The sequence below is a fragment of the Erinaceus europaeus genome, chromosome 5, assembly GCF_950295315.1.
Source record: "Erinaceus europaeus chromosome 5, mEriEur2.1, whole genome shotgun sequence".
NCBI classification, from domain to species: domain Eukaryota; kingdom Metazoa; phylum Chordata; class Mammalia; order Eulipotyphla; family Erinaceidae; genus Erinaceus; species Erinaceus europaeus.
Window position 1 is genome coordinate 116,221,585 of NC_080166.1, and position 25,514 is coordinate 116,247,098.

The 25,514-nt window shown below is 40.5% G+C and overlaps 1 protein-coding gene across 4 annotated transcripts in view; it reads right to left on the reverse strand.

Annotated features, from left to right (window-relative positions):
- Window positions 1-25,514, reverse strand: part of FRY (FRY microtubule binding protein) — a 495,577-nt gene that overhangs the window by 31,211 nt on the left and 438,852 nt on the right. For all 4 annotated transcript variants that reach the window (XM_060191649.1, XM_060191648.1, XM_060191651.1 and 1 more), the window contains 11 exons: window positions 24,553-24,693; window positions 22,427-22,606; window positions 20,243-20,404; window positions 18,327-18,401; window positions 16,932-17,102; window positions 11,985-12,185; window positions 10,761-10,922; window positions 6,842-7,008; window positions 3,926-4,115; window positions 2,396-2,545; window positions 741-839 (listed from right to left, as the gene is read on the reverse strand). In XM_060191649.1, the coding sequence (XP_060047632.1) occupies window positions 741-839; window positions 2,396-2,545; window positions 3,926-4,115; window positions 6,842-7,008; window positions 10,761-10,922; window positions 11,985-12,185; window positions 16,932-17,102; window positions 18,327-18,401; window positions 20,243-20,404; window positions 22,427-22,606; window positions 24,553-24,693 (1,698 nt within the window). The remainder of the gene's footprint in view (window positions 1-740; window positions 840-2,395; window positions 2,546-3,925; window positions 4,116-6,841; window positions 7,009-10,760; window positions 10,923-11,984; window positions 12,186-16,931; window positions 17,103-18,326; window positions 18,402-20,242; window positions 20,405-22,426; window positions 22,607-24,552; window positions 24,694-25,514) is intronic.

The window sequence follows — 25,514 nt, forward strand, 5'->3', positions numbered from 1 at the left end:
GGGATTGAACCCAGGTCCTTGTGCACTGCAATGTGTGCGCTTAACCAGGTGCGCCGCCCCTGGAGAATTGTACTCCTCTTCTCCTATGGCCTTGTTATTTTTATTCTATAAAAAAATAAAAATTAAAAAAATTCTTGTGAAAAATCAAAATAAAACAGGAGAAAATAACGGGACCTGAGACCCCAAAGAAGATGCTAGAAGTGGTTGAATGAAATCATGAGATCGATTTCAATTGGTTTTGGGCCAAGCTAGCACTAGGAGAAGTAACTAGCAATTTAAAATTTCTGAGAACAGTAAAGTTATAATATCAATATCGTAATATATGGTATACACTCACTTTCCCAAACTTGGTAGGGAATTTATGGGGCTAAAAATGAAAGCCAAAATATTCTGTTTTTTATATTATCAATCACTTTTACGTACTAATGTCAGTAATATTAATGGCCATACCACCATTACTTTGAAATTGTCATACTCCCAAAAGAAATTTTTAGTGTAATTATAATACTTCATGAGAATTTATTATTTTTTAAAGTATTTTATTCATGAAGAATAGTAGACACAGAGAAAGAATCAAACATCACTCTGGTACAGGTCCAGGGAATGAACTAAGAACCTCATATTTGAAAGTCCAGTGCTTTATCCACTGTGCCCCCTCCCAGACACCCTCCTGAGCATTTATAATATTGAGTTCATTTGGTTTTTAACTGATGCTTCTAAATGAGAATTCACAAACTTACTGAGAGAGTAGCTTCTTTTCTATTGTTGTAGGTATCCAAATATTCTTGCAGTTCCAAAACACTAAACTTGAGTTTGTCCAGAAGTCCACAAGAGAGGAGCTAAAGATAGGAAAATAATTAAAAAACATTTTTTAAATATTTATTTTCCTTTTGTTGCCCTTGTTTTTCATTGTTGCCATAGTTATAGTTTGTTGTTGTTATTGATGTCATTGTTAAATAGGACAGCGAGAAATGGAGAGAGGAGGGGAAGACAGAGAGGGGGAGAGAAAGACAGACACCTGCAGACCTGCTTCAACACTTGTGAAGCGACTCCACTGCAGGTGGGGAGCCGGGGGCTTGAACTGGGATCCTCACACCAGTCCTTGCGCTTCACGCCACATGCACTTAACCCGCTGTGCTACCGCTGGACTCCCAACAGGAAAATAATTTATACTAAGATAAGCAGAAAGGTACCAAACAGAAAGAACACAAACAAACAAAAAGTATCTTTAACCAAAACCTTGAAGCAATCTAGGTGTCCAGCAACAGATGAATGGCTAAGGAAGTTGTGGTATATATACACAATGGAATACTACTCAGCTATTAAAAGTGATGAATTCACCATCATCTCATCTTAAATAGAGCTTGAAGGAATCATGTTAAGTGAGATAATCCAGAAACAGTAGGATGAATATGGGATGATCTCATTTAGGTACAGAAGCTGAGAAATAAGAATAGAAAGGGGAAACACAAAATAGAACTTGGACTAGGGCTGGTGTATTGCACTAAAGTAAAGGACTTTGGGGAAGAGGGAAGGCTTTCAGGCCCTGGTGCCTGGTGGTGGAGGAGGACCAGGCTGGGGGTAAAAGTGTTTTGCAGGAAACTGAGAAATTTTACACATGTATCAACAACTGTACTTACTGTAAACCATTAATCTCCCAATAAAAATAAAATAAAAATGTATTTGTGGCAAAAAGCATGGAACAATGGGTATTTCAATAAAATATGGATTAAAACTTTTGCTCTACTATCAGCTTTGATTGCAATGAAATATTAGCTTGCTAATCCAAATCTCTTATCAAAATATTGATTTCTTAAAATTGCCACCACAATTATCACTGGGGCTTGGTGACAGCTTTATGAATCCACTGCTCCTGGTGACCTTTTTCCTTTTATTTTTTTCCCTTTCTATTTTATTGGATAGAATGGAGAGAAACTGAGAGGGGGAGGGGGTGACAGAGAGGGAGAGAGAAATATAGACACCTGCAGACCTGCTTCACTGCTTGTGAAGTGGCTCCCCTACAGGTAGGGAAAGGAGACTTGAACCTGGGTCCTTGCACATAGTAATATGTGTGCTTAATCAGGTGCACCACCACCCAGCCCTGAAAATATTGATTTTTGTTTTCAGATTAAGGAGATAGCTTGCTCAGCATCAGAGCACAGGACATATATGGCCAAGGCCCCAGAGGCCCCAGGTTCAATTCCCAGACTTTCTGATCATCTGTTGTGACTTGGCATTGCTTTTGGCTACAGACTCGGACTTTCAGGCATCTTGTCACAGCATAGTGCTGTTTGCAAACACTGTGTCCTTCTAACAAGCCCAACATGCTTCCCTGAACGTCCACCCCATAACCTGGGCAGGTCATCTGAAGCCAGAGAGGGGCCAGAGTACTCACAGTCTCAGCATCCACGAAAAGTGTAGGGCATTCAGAGCAGGAGGTGAGCATCTGGGAGGAGCTGACGAATTTGGACCCTATTCCCCGGAGGTTGTCTCCAAGGTAACTGGCTGCATCACAGGTTAGGAAGCAGAACCTTTTCTGAATATTCTGAAAGGTGAAAATAATGAGCACTTGCAAAGCCCCACTCTTATGTGCTTGCAGAAAGATTACTTTTTAATCTTTATGGAAATATCAACTAAGCAAGGGTCTTCATGAGGAGCAGAGTGAAGGCCTGTCTTAAGTCAACTATATAACCGCCCAGTACAGACACAGTTTCTCCTGAAAATGTCACTTTCCAATAGGTAGACGGCCATGTAATTTGTTAAATAAATGCTTTTTTTCTTGTTGCAGATGGTCAGTGCTTGAGTCCTTCTAGGTTGTTTGTTAGATTGGAAGTTAATGAGATTTTCCCAATGTGAGTGAGAAGAAAAGATCATGAGATATAATTCTTTGTTTTGAGAAGGAGAGAGGTAGGGAGGGAGGGAGAGAGAGAGAAGAGAGAGAGAGGGGAGAGAACACCACATAGACCAGGCAGGCTGTGGCTCACACAAGAGAAGCAGAGAATGATAGTTCATCTAGTCAAAAGCAGAGAAGGGGAGTATAAAAAAGCATTTGTAGCTATAGCTAGCATGTTGGAAGAAAAAGAGAGACGTGGGAGAAGTCTAAGAGAAAGGTGAGAGGGAGGGCAGACTTGGGAGAAGATACCAATGAATGGGCTTGATTTTGCCAAAATAGCAGATGTGTATATGACATCACAGCAGCTTACACTGCAGCACCAGCCTGAGAAGGTTGATGTTAAAGGGAAAAAGTCAGAGGAAACTGAGGGAATATCTGGAGGTGAAAATAATAAAAACCTAGAACAAAACAACTCCTCATATTGAAAACTCACTGTGGCCCCCGGTGGGGCAGTGGTAGAGCATGGAACTTGCAAGCATGACATTCTGAACTTCATCCTTGCTACTGCGTGCGCCAGAGTGGTGCTATTAAATTGATACTGAGTAAATATTTCTACCCACCCCAGGGTTACCATTGGAGCTTGGTGCCTGCAGAACAAATCCACCACTTCTGGCAGTCATTTCTTTCTTTCTTTCTTTCTTTCTTTCTTTCTTTCTTTCTTTCTTTCTTTCTTTCTTTCTTTCTTCTTTTTTTTTAATAAAAAAATTTAAAGAGATTAGGAGCTGGATGGTAGCACACTCTGTAGAGTGCATATGTGAAGACTGGAGTTTAAGTTCTTCGTTCCCACCAGCAGAGGGGAAACTTCATGAGGAGTGGAGCAGTGCTGCAGGTGTCTCTCCTTTTCTCTCCCCCTCTCTCTGTATCTTACCCTCAAAAAAATAAATAGTCAGTGGGAGCAATGGAGTTACGTAGGCATGGAGGCCCAGAGATAACCCTGGCAGTAAAAAAGAAAATTAAGAATAATAAAAAAAGAGACTATAAGAGCTGGTTCCATAATGACCACACCCTGTGGATTCTAGCTGAGCACCATACCTTAAACAAGGAGGAGAACACATGAAATGTATACACAGCACAGGAGCCATCCGAGTCGCACATGAGCTGGTTGATGTGGCTTCGCCAGGCTTCCTCGGCATCGTCGCAGGCTGTGGGCTGAAATGCAGCCAGGATGGCTGAGAAGAAGGGTGAGGGAGGGGGAGATATGCCCCTGTTCCCTTCTCCAAAGCTGTAAGAAATGAAAATAGTCACATCAAGAAGAGATGTCATTTTGATCTTCTACTGGGTGATCTGAAAGTCAAACCCCGAGTCACTCTAATGAGGTGGTCTGTGGTACCCATGCATCCCGTGAGGCTCAGGTGTGGATCTAGCTTTCACTCAAAGTCTGAGATTCATATATATACATATATATACATATATATATATATATATATATATATATATATTTTTTTTTTTTTTTTTTTTTTTTTTGGCTCCAGGGTTATCACTGGGGCTTGGTGTCGACACTATGAAGCCACTGCTTCTTGGGGATATTTTTTCCATTTTATTGGATAGGACAGAGAGAAATTGAGAGAGGAGGGGGAGACAGAGAGGAGGGGGTGACAGATACTTGCAGACCTGCTTTGCTGCTTGTGAAGCAGCGTCCCCTGTAGGTGGGGGCTCAAACCCGGATCTTTGCGCAGGTCCTTAGGCTTTGTACTGTGTGTGCTTAACTGGATGCACCACCACCCGGTCCCTCTTAAAAATTTTTTTTTTATTCTAGGCAATAGGATTTTTTCTTTCTTTTTTAAAAAAATATTTATTTATTCCCTTTTGTTGCCCTTGTTGTTTTATTGTTTGTAGTTATCGTTGTTGTTGGATAGGACAGAGAGAAATGGAGACAGAAGGGGAAGACAGAGACGGGGAGAGAAAGAGAGACACCTTCAGACCTGCTTCACCGCTTGTGAAGCGACTCCCCTGCAAGTGGGGAGCTGGGGGCTCGAACTGGGATCCTTACGCCGGTCCTTACGCTTTGTGCCACCTGCACTTAACCCGCTGCGCTACCACCCGACTCCCATGATTTTCTTTTCTTTTTTTTTAAATTTTTTAAATATTTATTTTATTTATTTATTCCCTTTTGTTGCCCTTGTTGTTTTATTGTTGTAGTTATTATTGTTGTTGTCGTTGTTGGATAGGACAGAGAGAAATGGAGAGAGGGAGGGGAAGACAGAGAGGAGGAGAGAAAGATAGACACCTGCAGACCTGCTTCACCGCCTGTGAAGCGACTCCCCTGCAGGTGGGGAGCCGGGGTTCGAACCGGGATCCTTATGCTGGTCCTTGTGCTTTGCACCACCTGCGCTTAGCCCGCTGCACTACAGCCCGACTCCCGATTTCCTTTTTAAAACATTTATTTACTTATTGGATAGAGACAAACTAAGATGGAAGGGAAAATAGAAATGGAGAGAGACACCTGAAACACTGCCTCACCATTCGTGAAGCTACTCCCTTCCCCTGGCAGGTGGGGACTGGGGCATGAACCCAGGTCCTTAAGTCATGACAAAATTTTTGGACCCTTTAACTATTCTTTGTGAAGTGAGAGTACTAGTGAAAGCATATGCATAGATGCCAGAAGAAAAGGGTAGAGGGAGAAAAAGAGATGGAAGAAGAGAGATATAGAGTAAGGGAGACAAAAGGTTTAGAGAAAAGAGAGGTGAAGAACAGAAAGTGAGTCTCTTTTGTTTGTTTGTTTGTTTCCCCTAGGTACTATCTAAAGCTGTTTCTCTGGTGGGCAGGTAATAGAAGGCCTCTGTACGGCCATAACAAAAACTTTAATAATTTATCTTCAGTGTTCAGAAGAATGATTTTTAGGATTCTTACTTTATTTTCCTGAAGTAAATCTATAGCATTGTCATTTGTGATTTGTGCTGCATTAGTGTCCTTTATCCTCCTTATCATTTTCCTCTTTACATTCTCTGACTATTTCATCAGAAATATCAGCCTCTAGGCTGAAAGCCACCTACTTAAAAAAGAGTAGGTCTGGGGGTCGGGCGGTGGCGCAGTGGGTTAAACGCATGTGGCGCAAAGCGCAGGGACCAGCGTTAAGGATCCCGGTTCGAGTCCCCGGCTCCCCACCTGCAGGGGAGTCGCTTCACAGGCGGTGAAGCAGGTCTGCAGGTGTCTATCTTTCTCTCCCCTTCTCTGTCTTCCCCTCCTCTCTCCATTTCTCTCTGTCCTATCCAACAACGAATTGCATCAACAAGGGCAATAATAATAGCCACAACGAAGCTACAACAAGGGCAACAAAAGGGGGGGAAAAATGGCCTCCAGGAGCGGTGGATTCATGGTGCAGGCACCGAGCCCAGCAATAACCCTGGAGGAGTAAAAGAAAAAAAAAAAAGAGTAGGTCTGGAGGCTTGGCTGTGATGCACCTGGCGGAGCACACACATTGTCATGCCCAAAGTCCTAGGTTTAAGCCCTTGGTCCCAGTCTGCCAGGGGGAAGCTTCATGAGTGGTGAAGCAGGGTTGCAGGTGTCTCTTTTTCTCTTTTCCTATGTCCCCCTTCTTTCTCAATTTCTCTCAGTCCTATCAAATAAAAAAAGAAAGGGGAAAAAAGAGTAGGTCTTTAGTTGTTAAAAAGCCTCTGATTCTAGTACCTTTTCATACTCAAAACTTGAAGGAACTTCTCACGAGTCCTGCTTATCTATAGTGTCTACAAGTCCTGGTTCATGTCTGCAGCCCCCTTCTTGGACTTTTGACATTACTTGATAGTTTTGAGAGTTTCTACATGAGTACCGATTTGTGCTCCACATAAATCCCTAGGGTGGAGTTGGATGAGTCCTTTGAGAGCATGTCCATTTGGACTCCTTTACTAGGAGAGTCCAGAAGGGTGGGGTTAGACTTAACCCTAGTCAGTGTGAAAGCAACAGCATATGTGTGTGCCCTCACACCACTCATTTCTGCCAAGAATTCTTTACCTTGCAAGAGTAAATTGGTCCATCGCTTGGATGCCTTTCTCCTCTGCCTCTGTCGTGTCTAAGCTAAAACTATCACTGCATTCAAAAGTTGCTGGAAGTTCATTGATGGAGCTAGAAAGATCGTCCTCGTGCACAGTGGTGTCCTCCTCTTCCTGGACAGCGTCAGACTGGGTGAATAGCGAGAGGGAAACATATTCCCAATATTAAGAATGTGAGCAGGACAAGATAAAAGAGGTATCTTGGACTATGAAGACAGTACAGCAGTAGTGCATAGGGCTAGCACACAAGAGGTCCCAGGCTCTATTCCTGGTACCACTGTTTGTCAAAGCTGATCAGTCCCTCTGGCAAACAAACAGACAAATGAACAAAAAAGATACAAATACCGAGAAGTAGAGGCATTTGTTTTCTAGCTACATTATACTAGACCAAGGAATTCTTTGAAGCCAGGTTCATTCTTTATCTCTTTTCACTCTTCCCCACAATAGTTCCCAAAGAAGCTCTCAGCAGATTGCCACATTCAACTCATGTTTATGGGGTACGAACGCTAAACTTAAAGAATACCATTGGGACCTCCTACCTGAGGACAACCCCAACCTTCACATTTTATGGAAGGAAACAGATGCTTCATGGGTGAAAAAGACTTGCCTATTATCAGATAGATAACCAGAGCATCCAATTAGTATTCAGAGCATTTCCCCAGGTTTCACCTGGCAGCATTATTATTATTATTATTTATTATTAGTAGTATTGGATAAGACAAAGGGAAACTGAGAGAGGAAGGGAAGATAGAGAAAGAGAGAAAGAAAGCTAGAGACCTGCAGACCTGCTTCATTGCTTGTCCTTCTAAAGCAAGCTTATGCAGAGGAAACTGTTACAGAATCCCTTCACCTATGGACACTAGAATTTAGAACCATCAGTATCTGGCATAGCAGATGGTCAACAATTAAGCCTCAAGTACAAATGAGTGATGCCAAGTTACTCACTGAGCTGGCTAGATTAATAGGCCTTGCCATACTGACAGTCCTCTAGAACACATTTGCATAGCTTTTCTCTTGGGAATAGCCTTAAAAAAAACCTGATATATGAGAGGCTGCTCTCACTGCCCTCAGATATCGAGTGAGCAGTGAGACAGAAGACAAGGCTAGCAAAGGCAGGACTGAGATTACTGACGGGGCAGGAAAGAGACACCGTGAGTAAAACGGAAAAAGAGGCTGGGCTTGAATCTGGGCCAGAGAGGGAAATCAGCTGGAGAACTAACTGATTGTTCCATATGAAAGGAAGGAAGGCAAGTGGACGGACCACAGACCAGAAGATGAGAGAAAGAAATCGTACGTACATGTTTCAGTGAGTCATTTTTCTTAAAACAAAAACAACATAAAAATAGAAGTGTAGATGAATTAGAGCTTTGTCATGTGTTGGCATCTGGCCACCCACACAGCATATAGTATTTTGAATCCAGGATTAGTAACGACTTTAGCAGGAATGCTTAAAGATGCTTTAGAAGAAACAGGATATGGCAGGTCTTTGAAGGAATTACTTGTAAAGACTGTCTCAGAGGCTTATCCATATCTGTTTTCTTCCTGTTTTTTTAGAACTCCAGTGGTGCCAACAAGACTGGCCACTGGTGACTGGACTAGGCTATTAGTACAGATCAATATAATTGTGAGGAGAGGGTTGTGCTCTATAAAAACTTTAAAAAAATTAAACATTTATTTATTTATTTATCCCTTTTGTTGCCCTTGTTGTTTCTTTTTATTGTTGTAGTTACTATTGTTGTCGTCGTTGCTGGATAGGACAGAAAGAAATGGAGAGAGGAGGTGAAGACAGAGAGGGGGAGAGAAAGATAGACACCTGCAGACCTGCTTCACCGCCTGTGAAGCGACTCCCCTGCAGGTGGGGAACACTGGTCCTTGCAATTTGCGCCACGTGCACTTAACCCGCTGTGCTACCGCCCGACTCCCCTATAAAAATATTTTTATTCTAACATCACAGATATATCAAACACTACAGGAATCTAGTTCATGAGAAAAAACAGATTAGATTTTCAGAAATAAGACCCAGCTTTTCTCTGTTATAATTAGCTGATTTTTCTGTGAGTTCATAAAGATATTGCAACTTAACAGTACTTTCTATGACATAATGACATATCTCAGACTGTGAAAGAAAAAATTTGAAGAACCAAATTTATTTTGTGATGCCCTTTCTTTTGTGAAACTTAATTTCTTAATCTTAGAATTCTAGCATTTTAATCACAGACAAATTTTCTTCACCTCCCCTTCTTTTTGCGTATGTGTGTCTTAAAAAAAGACTCTGCTAATTATGAGTCATGGTCATTGTACCTTTGTGATTCTATAAGTTCTAATGTTTACAGGTGGTTGCAGTTTGTTGGGTTGCTACTGCATTAAAGTGCACAGATATTCCTAGACACTGGACCTGATTTTAGTGCACTATAAAAGAACAAGGCAGTTATGTTTTTTTAAATTAGTCATATCAGAAAGAGCATTATTATTTTTTCCTCCATATTTCCTTGCCTCTTTCAAACTCCTGCTACTGTAACCAACTCAGGATAAAGAGTACTTCATCCTAACAGCAATAGATTATTCTGGCACTTCCAATATAAGGAAATAAAATTCCACATAGATAGCTGTGTCTGAGAATGTCCTGTGGGAAAGGGTGGGCTTATGGGCTAGCAGTTTTAGGTGAAGTTTGAAAAAAGCATAACCCTTAAATGAAATACACATAGTTATTAGTTTTTAACAAAAGCTGACCTTTTAAGTAATTAAATTGTATCCAGTACTTACTTTTCTCCTCAGAGTCTGGCTAGGACAACTTTTTTTTTTTTTTTTTTTTTTTTTGTGAATCTGGCATAATGCTGTGATTGACACAGAAAATCCTGATAGTCAGCCAGGAGGCAAGCACTGAATCAATGTATAAATTGTATAAGTGACTCCTACATAGGAAAAAATTTCTCCAAACACATGCATACGATACGCCTACACCTCACTGGGCGTATTGTTTATAAAAGTGGTGACACAGAATGGCAGTCGCCCAGCCACAGAGTTCTCAGACGCACACCAATAATCGGCAGTGTTTGTGCTATCTGGAAAATGTGTTATTGAATAAAAGATTCATTCATTCATTCATTCATTCATTCATTCATTCATTCATTCATTCATTCATTCAATGAGCAAGGCAGTTAGACAGATATCAGAGCACCACTTTCATTCCAGTGTCAGGAATCTAACTTGGAGTCTCAAGCATGCAAGAGAAGCCTCCCGCCTGCTGAGCACCTCCCCGCCATGCTTAGATTGTTTTTTTCCTCACCAACAAGATTAAGAGTGCTCAAGTGGTGGTGGGAATTGTGTGGAGTTGTACCCCTCTTATCCTGTGGTTTTTGTCAGTGTGTCCTTTTTAGAAATAAAAATTAAAAAAAAAAAAAGAGTGCTCAAGTTTGTGAAGGTTCCACAACTTCATAATGTAAGTTCAGGTGCACAAACTCTATTATTTCAAAAAGTAAGGGGAAAGAAAAGAGAGGAAGAAACTGTCCCTCTGTTTGTAGCCCTTTAAGAATTCTCAGCAAACAGGAAGTACATTCCCCCCCCCCTCCCACCACAGTTATTGTTGGGCTCTGTAAGACTCCACAACTCCTGGCAGACAGTTCCTCCCCCTCCCTCACCAGAAAGGGTGAGAGATGGAGGATAAGGAGAAAGCGAGAGAACAAGAGTGAGAGAAGGAAGAGACAATAAGTCCCATCTCTCTGGAAGCTTCCCTCAGGTAGGTGCTGCCAAGTGGTCAGCATCTTGAGTCCGGGCCTACGCACATGTAAAGTGTGCAGTATACCAGGCCAGTTATTTCCTGCATCTGGGAAGAAGCTTTTCTTTTAGAAAACTCGAATCATGAATGCCAAAAATCTCTTCACCTTTGAGCCTTCAGAAATCTGAAGATTATTCATATCGGGCAAAGAAGAGTCAAAGCTGGTCATTCTGGTATTAAAGGAATGAGGGTCAGCAGGAGTTATGTCACAGGCGGCAGTGAGTGACTCCATGGGGTTACTCTCTTCAGAAGGAGAGAGTGTCATGATCTGTTGAGAAATAAATAAATACAATGTTAGGTTCTCATCCTTTATTTTATTTTTAATTTATTTATTTATTTATTTTACTGAAGCACTGCTCAGCTCTGGTTTATGGTGGTGCGGGGGGATTGAACCTGGGACTTTGGAGCCTCAGGCATGAGAGTCTCTTTGCAGAACCATTATACTATCTATTCCCACACTAATTTGTTTTATTTCAATGAGAGAAGTGTATATATATATATATATATATATATATATATATATATAGAGAGAGAGAGAGAGAGAGAGAGAGAGAAAGAGAGAGAGAGAGAGAGAGGCACCAGAGCACTGCGTAGGTCTGATTAATCTGAGACTTTGGAGCCTCAGGCATAAAAGCCTTTTTGCATAACCATTATGTTGTCTCCTCTACTTTCCCATCCTTTAAAAACTAATTATCAACCTTGGCATGAGCTACCACTGTTGCTTTATAGGTATTGTGAATGTGTTTTATCTTTTTCAATATTTATTAATGATAGGGAGAGAGAATCAGAGCAGCACTCTGGCACATGTGATGTTGGGAACTGAACTCAGCACCTCATGCCTGAGAGTTTAATATTTTACCCACTGCACCACCTCTCAGGCCATGATAGACATTGTCTTACATGCTTATCTCAGTTACGAGAATTTAGACAGCTGGCAATCTTATTTTGTGGTATAGCAATATCCAATACACAAGTCCATATTTTCAGACCACCACATCCTAATCTTTATCATATTTCCTAAAATTTAAGATGTCTGAAGATTAAAAAAAATTTCAGCATTAGAAAGTAATTTTTTTTTTGGAGGGGAACCAAGGCCTTAACAGAGTCAATGATGCTCAGCATTTATAATAAACACTCCATCCAGCATTAGTATCCATTTGCATCTACAGAGATGCCAGTTAGAATCAGCTAGATATCATCTGACATGGCAGATTTTTTTTTTTTTTTAGCAGCCATGGAAAATTTCTTGAGCTGCCACAGGAAACTGCATCACTGCTGCACTTATAAAAATAAGCTTCCTAATTCTTATGGAGAGTGAGTTCCTACTTACTAGGTCAGAGTGCTCCAGGATCTGGCTGGTGGTGAGATCCTCCTCTTCAGAGGATTCATCTGAATCTTCATGGTTCATTTTATTCAAGCTGGGAGAACTTCCGGAGAGTTGGCGCTCTTCCAGGAGCTGCATCTCACACTTGTCCAGGCTGTCCAGAGAACGCCTGCGCACTCCCCAGTTGAAATTGTCCATACTCTCACCCTGAAATCACACCACCAGCTGGTTTTTATGCCTGTGTCTTCTGGCACTCCTATCACTACATGCTCAACTTTCATAGTACAGAAATAAGCACCAAACTGTTTATCTGATGTGAAAAGTAGTAGAAGTGATTTTCACCTGATGGTGTACTAAATTATGGGTAGAGGTTGAAGTGATCACACATTTTTTTTTGGCCTAGTGGGTACTCTTATTTAATTTCTTAAAAGTTGATTTTTGTCTGACTACAAATGCTTTTTTGGCTTGTTTTTGAACTGTGTTTCTGAAAACACAAAAGTGTTTCCAGAAATCTATTCAGTGCTTCCAGATAAAGGAAGTCTGTTAAGGAAGAGACCATTAATATTAAAGCAACTTCAGAAGGCATGACCCCTTGCGTGTTCTGTCCTGTTCTCAGGAGGTAAAGTGGGCGCCTTGTGTGTAGCACATTCCACATTGTTTGAGTAGGAGGTAGAAGAGTGTTAGATAAACATTCCAGCCTGCTTCTGCCACAGCGGTTTTCACAGATAAAATGCAGAGCTGAAGAGAATCAGTGAACAGCTGGACAGAGTCTGGTGGATCAAGCGCTGTGCAGAGAGAGGCCAGAGCAGCGTGCCATAACTTTTCCTTTAAGCTCATCTTTAAATAATTGCCCCACCACAGAAACAGTTACTTTCCTGGATCTGAAATGATGACTGGGTACCAAGTATGATATTTCAGTTGTATAAGTCCATTTTTATAGAGAACTGGGCTAAGTGACAATGTAAGTGTTAAAACTTCCAGCTGCATCTCAAACTTTCTCTGCAAACTATCAGATAAATTAGTTTATCTGACCAATATACTTTTTTTCCCTAGAGTTTTATTTTTCTCTCTGTTAACCTAGGAACAGGGAGGAGAAGTGCTTCCTGCCCACTGACAAGCAAGTTTTAACCTAAGTAGGTAATCTGTATAAATTCTAGCCCAGAATTATTTCATATTTGAAATGTATGATACAAAATGACTCTTTTCTTTTTTAAATGTTGTTTTAAAAAGAGCTTAGTTAACTTATATCATATGAAATAAATAGACAGATAGATGGGAAAAGAGATTGAGAAGACATCACTCCAGTATGTGACATTGGGAGTTGAACTAAGAGCCTCAGACATGCAAATCCGGCACAAAGGAGCTATTTCTCCAACTTCAAAGTAGCTTTTGTGATGAGTGTTTTGTGAGTTGCTTATATTAATTACTATATGAGAATTGCAAATGACTGTTAAAATTGGTCATCATTATACTTCCCAGCTTTCCTGTCTTTTTTTTTTTTTTAACTCCTAAACAGAGATTGCCATTTTGGGAGATTTAATAAATGATAGATTTATTTATTTTCTATCACAGCACTGGGACCTTCTGAGTACATGATTTCACTGTCCCTAGGCACCTTTGGTGAATGCCTGTGTTAGGATGCAATAGTCCCATCGCAGGCTACGGTAGTAAGATTGGTTCTCTGGTGGTGGTTAAGGATCTGAAATGAGTATTTGGCTTAAAAGTCAGCCTTCTCAGCATAGCACCTCTATCTCCCTACATCCAAAAATCAGATCTGTAAAATTTTAGATTATGTGCCAGGACAAATGTCAAAACTATGTTTTACCAATTATGCTAGTTTACTTATTGGTTAAAACATTTAGGAGACCGCTAACTATTCCAGATGGACAACTTGTATACAACAGTCAGCAACTTCAAGCAAACCACATGGGAGCTACACTGAGATGAGAAAGTTCTAAAGGTTGAATATTTCAGAAGTATTGGAAATAGCACATCCTCCCCCCCATGTTAGAATGCTGTCAAGTAAGAATTATTGTTAAAGGAATTTGGGTGCTCTATAGTCAAAATAAATTCTCTCAAATATAATTGCTCAGAGTAAGTCTGATAGGTCATAAATAGGCCACAGGATATCACAGACCGTTTTGCCTAGGATGACCTTGGTTGATGTCTGGATGTAATTATTATTGGTTATTTTTACTTGCAAAAGGGTCCTGATCTGGGCTAAAGTTTATACATTAACCATATAAAGGTAGTTTTGAATTTATGAAAAATGAAAGGATTTGGTTTTATTTGTAGACACAAATTGTTGATGTAACCTTTAGTAAAATAATTTTAAAACATGATGGCAGAGGACCTAGTGGGAGTTGTATTGTTATGTAGAAAACTGGGAAATGTTTGCATGTACAAACTATTATATTTATTGTCAACTGTAAAACATTAATCCCCAAATAAAAAAAATAAAAAATAAATAAAAAAATTCAAAATAAACCAATGTAGTTGTACAAATGCCAGATCATGAATGACAGGTATCCCATGGATCTTATTTGAAAACTCACCCTCCCTCAAGATGGTCATGCAACTTCCAGAACTAGCATATACTTTTTTTAAATCTTGTATTTATAATTTAGAAAATGTTTCATACTAGAGCAGCCAAAAGGAAAAAGAAAACATCTTATATCACACACACCTCAATGTAAACATTCAAGCAAACTGGCACACATATACTTAAGGGAAGAAAGAAAGCAATTATGTTGTTATAAATCTGCAATGAAGCAAAACATCTACTAGTGCATCTGAATTAAAAAGAGCATCATCTTACCTGAAGTTCCTGGGTAGCAGATTGAATGGACAGAAAAACAAATAAAAGGTCTATTTAAAATGATGATATTCAAGATACTAGGCTCATTTATGTTTAGTTTTAACACAAAACCAACTAGTACTGCTAGCAATATTTACTATAGCAGTCACAACTTTAAGAAAAAGACTACCACAGACCCTAAAGAGAAAAAGCAGGAAAGCAGGAATGAACGCCAGAAATGTCTAGCCTCTTAGTGCTGTATAACGTAGCCAGAGTTAACAAAAAACAAACAAAAAAACAAACAAAAAAATCTGATTTCTGAAATAGCATTCCACTTCAGTGACAACTGTGGTTGTCCTTAACACTTTTGCTTGCTTCCTTGACACGTTTCCTTTTTTTTTTAATATACATAAATATCTATTTGTGAGAAAACTGTTAAATGTCATGGGAAAAAGAATGAAGGTCATCAAGTATGTGTGTGGGGGAAGGCGGCAGGCATCAGCTGAACTTGCTCACAAAAGTTGAATGTTTTGGTGATCATGCTATTGACTGCGGATGTGAGATCAGTAGCTAAAATGTGGTGCCTTTTGAACACTCTGAAAAGTTCCAGGGCAAACTCTTCCAGCTCTCAGTCAATAGATCTTGAGATTAATTAATGCAAAGGAGTCATAGGTCAATTGCCCAGACTAAAGTGTTAGCCTTTTGACATTCCCCAACAGTTTTGGCTCAGAGATAGTTAGGAAGCATTCAGAGTAGTTGTATTTTGCTTTTGATTTTTAAAACAACCCTTGGCCACACTTAGCAAATCACTTTTTAATCATCTATGAAGATTCATAGCCAGAAAATGCTAGAGAACTTTGAACTGGTTCAAGAACAACTCAAAGGGAAGAGCTGATATTTATTTTAAGGATTTCTTGCAGCCAGTGTCTTGACATTTTAAGGAGTCTGTTTTCCAGAGAAAGAACCCATCAAGAAAACATTCTTTGTTCTGTGGACATGATTCTCCCCTACTGGTAGAGATGTCCAGGGCTGTCAGTGGGCCAGGAAGAACCAAGGGGCTAAGCAGCTTCTTGGCTTCACCACAATGTAAGCAGCTCTACCAGCAATCATATCCTTTTAGGGCAGGCAAGCAATGACTTGAAGGACTGTTTCCCAGAAGTCCATAGTTAAGGTCAGGTGCTCACTGCTATAGGATATAAGAAACCGAATGTGGGCTTCCATTTTAATTTTCAGACTAACAGACAGTTTTTTGGGAAACATGAAACTTAATCAGAGCAAAAGTCTATAGATCAACACCACGAGGCCTGCTTGAGTTCCAGCCATTTGTTTTCCAGCCTTACTTCAGTGAATTTAGTTTGGATCCCAGGAAACAAAACACCACCTCTGGTTGGACTGTGCCCCTGAGTGATTAAAATCATAGTTGGGGTGAAGTTCCTTTTTCCAGTTCCAGTTTAACAACAACAACAAAAAAGCATGCTTCATAATTGGAAGCATCTTATAAGCATGGTGATGATTCAGAATAAACTAATCTGCACTTGCCTGTCTAGACTTGAATTCAGTTGCTCAGTGCCAGGAATGCTAGAGACCAAGCAAGAGCAAGCAAGGAGCTGTCTTGAGCATTCTACTTTCAAACTCTAATGATTTCATCAAGCGCAGCACCAAAATGGGAGCCCTCAGGCTTACTGCCTCATGTTGTGGCAAGCCAGCTCTGCAGTAATCAAACCAGAGCAATTTCATAGTCAACATAGTTAAATGCTTAGCATATTTTACTGGAGCACCAATGAACAGACCCAGAACTTGAATGTTTTTGTGATTAATATATATATACATATATATGTATATAATAATTAAAAAAATATATATGATATATTTTTTTAAGTTCACCTTTGAACACAGTCTTTGTGCGGTCATTAAAAAGTTTGCCATTTAGAAATAACTTGGCAGCTGTTACTGTGGGGCGCAGACAGGAAGGGCGTGGTAACTTTTGCCAAAGCTAAGCTACCGCACTTTGAATAAATCAATTCAAAGTAAAGTTTACAGATTTCCAATCAAAGACTCTTATGAAAGCTCACTATTGAGCAGATAAAGAGAAACAGTTTGGTTAGTCAAGGAAAAGGTTGGCTGGATTATTTGTACAGAGAAAAAAAACTGTGTACCTCTCCATCCTCCAGTTCCACATCAAGGAAATCAAAGTCTCTAAAAACTCGGAACTGCTGCTCACTGTTTGTGTCATCCATGTTCTCCTGTTCCCGGGCACCGTCCTCAGAAGACACCAGGCTTGTCTGGTGCTCAAGCAGATCCAAATCCCCACAGGATGAAAAAATCACCTACAAGTAAAAAAGAGTGCCCTCCTGTGAGACAGTTCTCCCTTTGGTGGTGTGTGTTACAAAGAGAAACAAAGTATTCCTGAACTGTCTCTTCGTAGCACTACGTTTCCAGTACACACCTAATTCCTTAAGTGGGTATTTTTAGAATGTTCTTTTATTATTTATGTTGGACAGGTGCCCTCTGATTAAACTCATTGCAAAGACTTAAGTTCAAGCACTAGGAAAATGTTCATGAGTCAAGTCACTGGAGAGAGAAAGAGGGTGTGTGTGTGTGTGTGTGTGTGTGTGTGTGTGTGTGTTGTGCATGTGTTCACAGACAAATCAGAGCAGCCACAATTTTTCTACTGTTTTTGAACATATTAAGATTTGAAATTGTACACAAGCATGTGCATGCACGCACACACACATCACATCGCATCTGTATTATCACATACTACTTTAAGGACTGCAGGTGCCAAGACATGTTACTGTGTAATAATGATGAGAACACATCACTTAACTCTTTAACAGATAAACCAATAACTTGTGAGAAACAAGAAACTAAAAAGTATAGTACTTGTTCATTTGATCATAAAAGATTAACTGCACATCCATGTTCATAAATTATACTTAAATTCCTGTCTTGTTCGTCTAATCAAACTCTTTTTTCACTATTAAATCTTTAGCATACTGATAGTTAAAAATTAACTTTCACATATAGGTTCTTTCCACTAGGTTATTTTTTCTTCTTTATTTCTTTATAATCATCAGGGTTATTGCTGGAGAGGAAGACAGAGGGGGAGAGAAAGATAGACACCTTCAGACCTGCTTCACTACCTGTGAAGCGACTTCCCTGCAGGCAGGGAGCTGGGGGCTCGAACTGGGATCCTTACTCTGGTCCTTGTGCTTTGAGCCAAATGTGCTTAACCCGCTGTGCTACTGCCTGACTTCCTACACATATACTCTTCTATAGGAAGTCTTGGCATATATATAAATAAAAAAACTAAAATATGAAAAACAATGAGAACTCTATAGAACAAACTGGAGCAAACAGCCAGTATTTTTTTCTGAACTAAGTGAGATTATAAGTTGCAAAGAGGTAGCTCAGTGGATATCATACTTGTAATTCACAATTACATCTTTGCTGCTATATGACCAAAGGTAAAAAAAAACATTATTATATTATATTATTACTATATTATAAGATATTATACCAAAATAAAGGTGACACATGACAGAACTTACTGATGGGTTTTTGCTTAATCCCACTTCTTGCCCACACAGAGAAAGGACGTGCACCAACTTCTCTTTTGTCCTTTTCTGTAAAAGAAGAAACACAGAGGCAGGCCATAACCATGGAGTCCTGCGATTAAATCCGCTTTCAGAATGTAGCCACTAGCCACACAAGACTTGCCCACTTGAAATGTGGAATATGTATATTACATCTTTATCCAGGATGGTTTCACTCATATGTGGAATCTAGAGAACCGAAACACACAAACTTGGCAGGGGTGGGGGGGGGGAGACTTCACCAGAAGTAAACAAACTGTCTCTAAGAGCTCATGAGCACTAGGGTCTTTATTGTTGGGAGGATAGGGACACAGAACTTTGGTAGTGGAAGCCTGTAATCTTAAGACTGTGTAAATCACTATTAATCACAAATAAAAATGGCTTGTGAAAAAAAAAAAAAGAACAGCTAAAAGTGATGAAGGCTTTTTCTAGGAAGAAGTTGAAACCGTTTATTCAACTATTCCAGGAAGCTGGGATATTTGAAGGGCTTGACTTGTCAATGTTTGGCTCCAAACCCAGCTGCTGGCTTGCCAGCCTCCCCTACGTCTCCCTGTATAAATACGTTTGGTGGACAGAGAGATTGATAAGTCAAGAACTCCTTTCTCAACTGCAATCAGATTCCCACCCACCCCCATTTTTGCAAATGCTGATGCAACAGGGCCTGATTTTCTGTGGTATGGAGACATGTGTCCATGCTTGGCTTCATTAATGTATTTCTTTTCCACTACAGGTTATTTTTTCCCACTGAACTTGTGTCACATGTCACCTAAATACTCCTGCATAGAAGAAGGGTTTTCTTTGCCAGTACAATGGCATCAATATCTTAGGCTGTGTTATAACAACATAGCAAGATCCCCAGCCCCAGATGCTTTGTGTGGATCAGGCTGAGCTTGGACACAGTGATTGAAATGCCCATTCAGAGGATTGTTGCCTATCTAGTCATTGCCTTTGTAGTGCCAGGAGATACAATGGGTTGGGAGAACTAAGGATGCATGATTTAGAGAAAAGAAGGTTCACTTAGATGAACAGCTGAAGGAGTAGAGGGTCTTTAAATGTTTGAAGGGCTGCATGTGAATCAGAGATCAGATTTTCTTTTTTTTTTTTTTAAAGATTTTTTTTTTTTTATTGCCACCAGGATTGTTACTGGGGCTCAGTGCTGGCATTGCAAGCCCACTGCTCCCAGAGGCCATTTTTTCCCTTTCCTCCTGCCCGCTTTCTATTTTATTTGACAAGACAGAGAGAAATTGAGAGGGGATGGGGAGATAGAGAGGGAGAGAGAAAGAGAGACACCTGCAGACCTGCTTCACCACTAGTGAAGCATTCCCCCCTGCAGGTGGGGAGCTGGGGCTTGAACCTGGGTCCTTGCACATGGTGGTATGTGTGCTTGACCAGGTGCACCACTGCCTGGCCCCCTAGATTTATTTTCTAAGTTTAACCAGAACTAGACAGCCTGGGAGTTAGCACAGCAGATACGGCATTAAACTATCAAGCATGAGGGCCTGAGTTTGATACCTAGCATAGCATGTGCCAGAGTGATATTCTGGTTCTTGTTCTCCTTTTCTCTCCTCTCTCAAGTAAATACATAAATAAACATTTGTTTTTTCCCAGAGCACTGCTCAGCTCTGGCTTATGGTGGTATGGGGGGACTGAACCTGGGACTTTGGAGCCTCAGGCATGAGAGTCTCTTTGCATAACCATTATGCTATCTTCCTGCACTGAACTGTTCAAAGACAAAATGGGCTCCCTGAGAACTGAAGCACTGATGGAGGCATCCAGGTTTGGCAACATACCCGGCTGAATGCTGGGACAGAGGAAGTCCACACCATAGGTCCCCTGAACGCCTTCCCCAGCCCAAGTCTAGGATTCTATACCTGAGAGTACTGAGGTCTTTTCCAGCTAACAGGAACAAGGACGTTGGAGTTTGATCCAGATGAGGTGGAGGAGGTGCTCCGGGTGACAGCCATGGCCCGAGGTTTCCCATCACGCCCAGCAGAGTTCTGGAGCTCATCGTATCGTCTCCCGATGATGGGCGTCTTCAGAGAGAAAGAAGGGGAAAGCACAGAAACTATATGACTAATACTTCTGTGCAGACCTGAAGAGATAGCACAGTGGTTTACACAAAACATACCTCATGTCTTCTGGGTAGCAGTGTAAGAGTTGAGCAGTGCTCTGGTCAAAAGAATAGTAATAAAAATAGTTCCATAAAGTATAAAATCACTCTACCCAGCATCACCCAAAGCAGCTTTAAAATAAGAGAAGTTCAGTGTTATAAGCAGCCTCCTTTCCCTGACATTCAAACAGACATTCTGAATCATTCTTCATTTTCAACATTTTCCCAACCCTCTGCAGGAGCTGAAAACATATCCAACTGCTTGTTCTCAGCAGGTTGTAGAGACCACTGATAAAGCTCAGAAGCAAATCCAGGAAGCAAATCATTTATTTTTTTATTTTTTAAATTTCTTTACTCGGGGATTAATGCTTTAAGCAAATAATTTTCTAAGAGTGAAAGAGACCTCATTCCTTTAAGGTTAGAAAACCTTAAACTATGAATCTTTATATATTCTTTTTTTTTTTCCTTTTTTTTTTTTTTTCTCCTCCAGGATGCTGGGCTCGGTGCCTGCACCATGAATCCACCGCTCCTGGAGGCCATTTCCCCCCCTTTTTGTTGCCCTAGTTGTTGCAGCCTCGTTGCAGTTATTATTGCCATTGTTGACGTTGCTTTGTTGTTGGATAGGACAGAGAGAAATGGAGAGAGGAGGGGAAGACAGAGAGAGAGGGGGAGAGAAAGATAGACACCTGCAGACCTGCTTCACCACCTGTGAAGCGACTCCCCTGCAGGTGGGGAGCCGGGGGCTCGAACCGGGATCCTTATGCCAGTCCCTGCGCTTTGCGCCACGTGCGCCCAACCCACTGCGCCACCGCCCGACCCCCGAATCTTTATATATTCTTATTTTAATTATTCTCCTCCTCTAGACTGCTCTTCCTCCTTCTCTTCTTTTGTATAGACAAAGAAGACAGAGAGGGAGAAAGGGAGGGAGAGAGAGGGAGAGGAAAAGAGGGGGAGGGAGAGAGGGAGTGACTGAGAGAGGAATAGAAAGAGAGGGAGAGAGGGAGAGGGAGAGAGATCACAGCACCAAAACTTCCTTCAATATAGTGGGGCCAGGCTCAAGCCTGGGTCACACACATGACATCGATCAGCTACTGATCGATGTCATGTTACCTCTGTTCTCCCTGACTCCTTAGCTTGGTTTTTCCTGTCCTTTCTGCTCCCCTGTTCCCCTCCCATTCTTCTATCATACTCTCATCTCCCTCAAGGTGGCTTCTGTATTCCTGTAAATCTTGGTCTTTTGCTGGTTTGGATGTAGTTCAGGGAGAAAGTGCAGATATAAAGATAGGACATAGAGATGGCCAGATCAATAGCGAGTAAAGGTCATGGCTTAAAATATTTAAGATCATTCTGATTTAAAGCCACTTAAAATATTTATTTTATTTTCATAAGATGTGGAGGGGGGAGAGGCAGGCAGGCAGGCAGAGGTCAGAGCACTGCTCAGTCTGACATACAATAGTATTGGGGAACTGGACTTGGAATCTCTGGGAGCTCAGGCCTAAAAGTCTACCATGCTGGGTCACAGAGATATATCATAGTGGTTATACAAAACGCTTTCATGCTTAAACCTCTGAGGTCCCAAGTTTGATCCCCAGCACCACCACAGACCAGAGATGAGGGGTATTCTGGTAAAGTAAAAAAAGAAAAAAAAGTCTGATATGCTACCTCCCCAGTATTTATCTTTTTTGAAAACTCATTTTTAATATAGCTGAGACCAGTTTCCATTTTTCAAATCTGTCAGTTTCACAATTCCAGAGAATCTGACACTTCATATGTTCCTAAAAGCAAACTTTAATTTAGGCCCTAGATGTTTTCATTTGAAGTAAGTGTATAGTTCCTCTCTTCTCCAGGAAATAATTTTCTTTCTTTCCCTCCTATGTTATTTTATTTTATTTTTACCTCTGCCATTATATACTCATGCTAACATTTACAGAAGTAGTTAACACACCTCTGAAATATCAAAGTGGAAGTCCAGGGTTTTTCCAGGTAACTCCTTGGAAGCACTGGTCCACACTCGATGTATTTCTATCTTTGAGAGGTCATTCTGCTGATAGGAAGGCAAAACTAGGCTGGCAGACCGGGAAACCACCAGCTTCAATATATTCAGAGCCTCTCTCCAGTGGATACTCTGAAGGAAATACAATTTCAGATGTTAAACATAATTTTACTTTCAAAAACAAACATAATGCCAGTTACTAAAATGTTTATGACCAGTTAGAATTCATTGATTTAAATCAGTGCAGGAAATTCTATGATGAGCAAAAGGCAAATGGCATAAAAAGACAATTTAGGTATCAGATGAGCGATATTCAGAAAACAAGCAGATTCCTAAAGGATCAGTCTTCACCTTATCCACATAAATAAATGTTTAAAATAGTACGGTGCCATTTTTCTTCTAGTGAGGTCACTCCTTAATTTGAAACCAAACACACCCCTCATTGTATTTTATGCTACTGACCAATGTCTCAAAATTATTTACCTTCAATATTCAGTCTTCCTTGGCCCCTTTCTTATTCCTCTCCCCCTTTCTGCCTCAGGCTTCCTGGGTGCGTAAGCTCTGTCCTAATACCTCTTCTCTGCCTTGTCTTCATGACACAATGTAGGATCTGGAAGCCATATTTCTTTCCTCTTTTCCCCTCCCTCTGATCATCCGCTCTCTTTTCTCCAATCTTGCTGGTACCAGCTCAGTTAGACCCTCTCTGGCCACTGCTTGGAGCATTTCCTTGACTTACCTATATGTAGCCTCTACTCTAGCCCATTATATTCCCTCCAGTTTACTGTGACCTTTCCAGAACTCCCCATACCACTCCCGTTTTTAAAGTCCATTCAGAGTTACCTCTGGTGGGCAGGGTGATGCCTGCACTCTGAACATTGCTACTGGGGTAATCTCAAGGCTACTCTATCTCCCAACCAGGCAAAGTCTCTTGGCCTCTGTTTTAACTTATGCTCTCCCCTCATTCTGGAATGTCCATTCTGGAATGTCCTTCCTCTTCTTACTGACTTATCAAATATCTATTCTTTGTAAACAGTAAACAGGTGACCAAATTAAAATAAAAAAGTAGACAGGGACACATGGATAGCAGGAGAATGTGGACTGATCCTTTGTGTCCTGTGAATGTTGTGAAGTAAGAAAGTGTTCTGGAATGGCTTAGCATGTCATACAACTATTACTGGATCAGTGCCACGTGAGAAAACAACAACAATAAAAAGAAAGCAAAAAATTTGGAAATCACTTTTTTTGGTAAGCAATGTGATTGGCAAAGTGGAGATGGAAAGAATTCCTAAAATTTTACATTGTACTGCACGGTCAATGAATTAAACCACTAACTGCTCTTGGATTCTGCAAGTCACCAGGCACACACCTATGTTTGGTTGGTGATTAGTTTTCATGTACACTTATGCAAGTTTCTTAAATTAGTTCCCATAGTGCTAAAGTGATGATTTTATCTCTGGAATTAATTCTTCAGAAGTTAAGACACCTGGCTTAGACTCTGACACATGCAAGTTCCTTTTCCATCTTTAAAACAGGGTACTACAAAAAGACCTGTCCTGCCCTTTCAGCCAGTTGTGTGCTTCTAACACACTCAGCCTTTAAGAGCTAGAAGAGCTGTCAAGAGGTAGATATGTGTGTCCTCTGAAGGCTTTAGGGACACTGGATTTTCTATGTGTGTACCACGTAGAGAATGCCAGTTACCACTCTTTTTAAAAGTCTTTTAAAAATATATCTACTTATGTATAGAGATTGAAAGAAATCAAGAGGAAACAGGGGGAACAGAGGAGAAAGAATGAGAGACACCGGCAGCACTGCTTTACCACTGCACCCTGCATATAGGGACAAGAGAGCTCAAATCACAGTCCTTGGACACTGTAATATGTATGATCAACCACTGCCAAGCCCTTCCAGTTATCACTCTTGATGGCTCTCAGTGTGTTACAGACATCAATGAATGTGTGGCCAGGCACCCATGTATCTCGCTAGCCAAGTATAAGGTGCCTGCCTGTAAAGCCTCAGCCCTTCTGTAATGATTCTCTGGGAACATTGAAGTTCATAAGTGAAACAACCCAACTACTCACTTGCACATATTTTTCAATGGTCTTGAGAACTTCCACATTAAACTGCTTTACTGGAACCACTGAGAGGTCCATGTAGCTGAGCAGACTGTAGATGACCTGGAGGAGGGGTTGCTGCATACTGGGGAGGCCCTTCTCCAGTAACTGCGGAACACAAAGCACAGCCTGGGTCAGAAGGAAGCTAGATTGTCTTGTCGAAGAGCTGGTGTTCCCCTGAACTCCTAGGACTGCATGGTTACTTAAGTGGGAAAAGAAAACCTTAACTGCTGAAGAAATGAAGATACTATCAAAGTTGATGTAGGTGGGTCTGAATATGTAATAGCCACATAATGAAACACAACTACGAAATGCATCATACACTCCTAAGTACCAAACATTCCATATTTTGGAGATTATAGAAATAAAAATGAAAGATCTAATTTGAAAGTATCAAAATGATAAAGGTTAGATATTAATAATATTTAATAGTACATGGTTGCTATTTTTCCTTTGTTCATTTTTTTTTCTGGTAGAAATTAAGAGAGAATGGGGATAGAGAGGGAGAGAGAAAAAGAGACATAAGCAGCACTGTTTCACTGCTTGTGAAGCTTCCCCCTTCCCCCGCAGGTTGGGATTAGGGGCTTGAACCCTGGTCCTTGTGCAAGGCAACATGTTCTTACACATCCATGAAAATGTAAATTAGATAATTTAGCAACTGAGATTGAGAGAAATCATATGAGTCATGTCTTATGAAACAGAAATTACAAATTTTGCAAGTTTCTCTATCTAGAGAATACTAAGATTTATGTATCTATAATGCTAAACTGTTCACTCAGATGTTAAGTCAAGAAGCCTCTGTAAACAATTTAAATGTTAAACCTTATGGAAATGGATATATAAGTTATGTCAAATTGCATGATGAAATATCATGTAGTTAATATAATGACATTTGTGAAGATATAAGAGCTATCAGATGTTACTAAGAA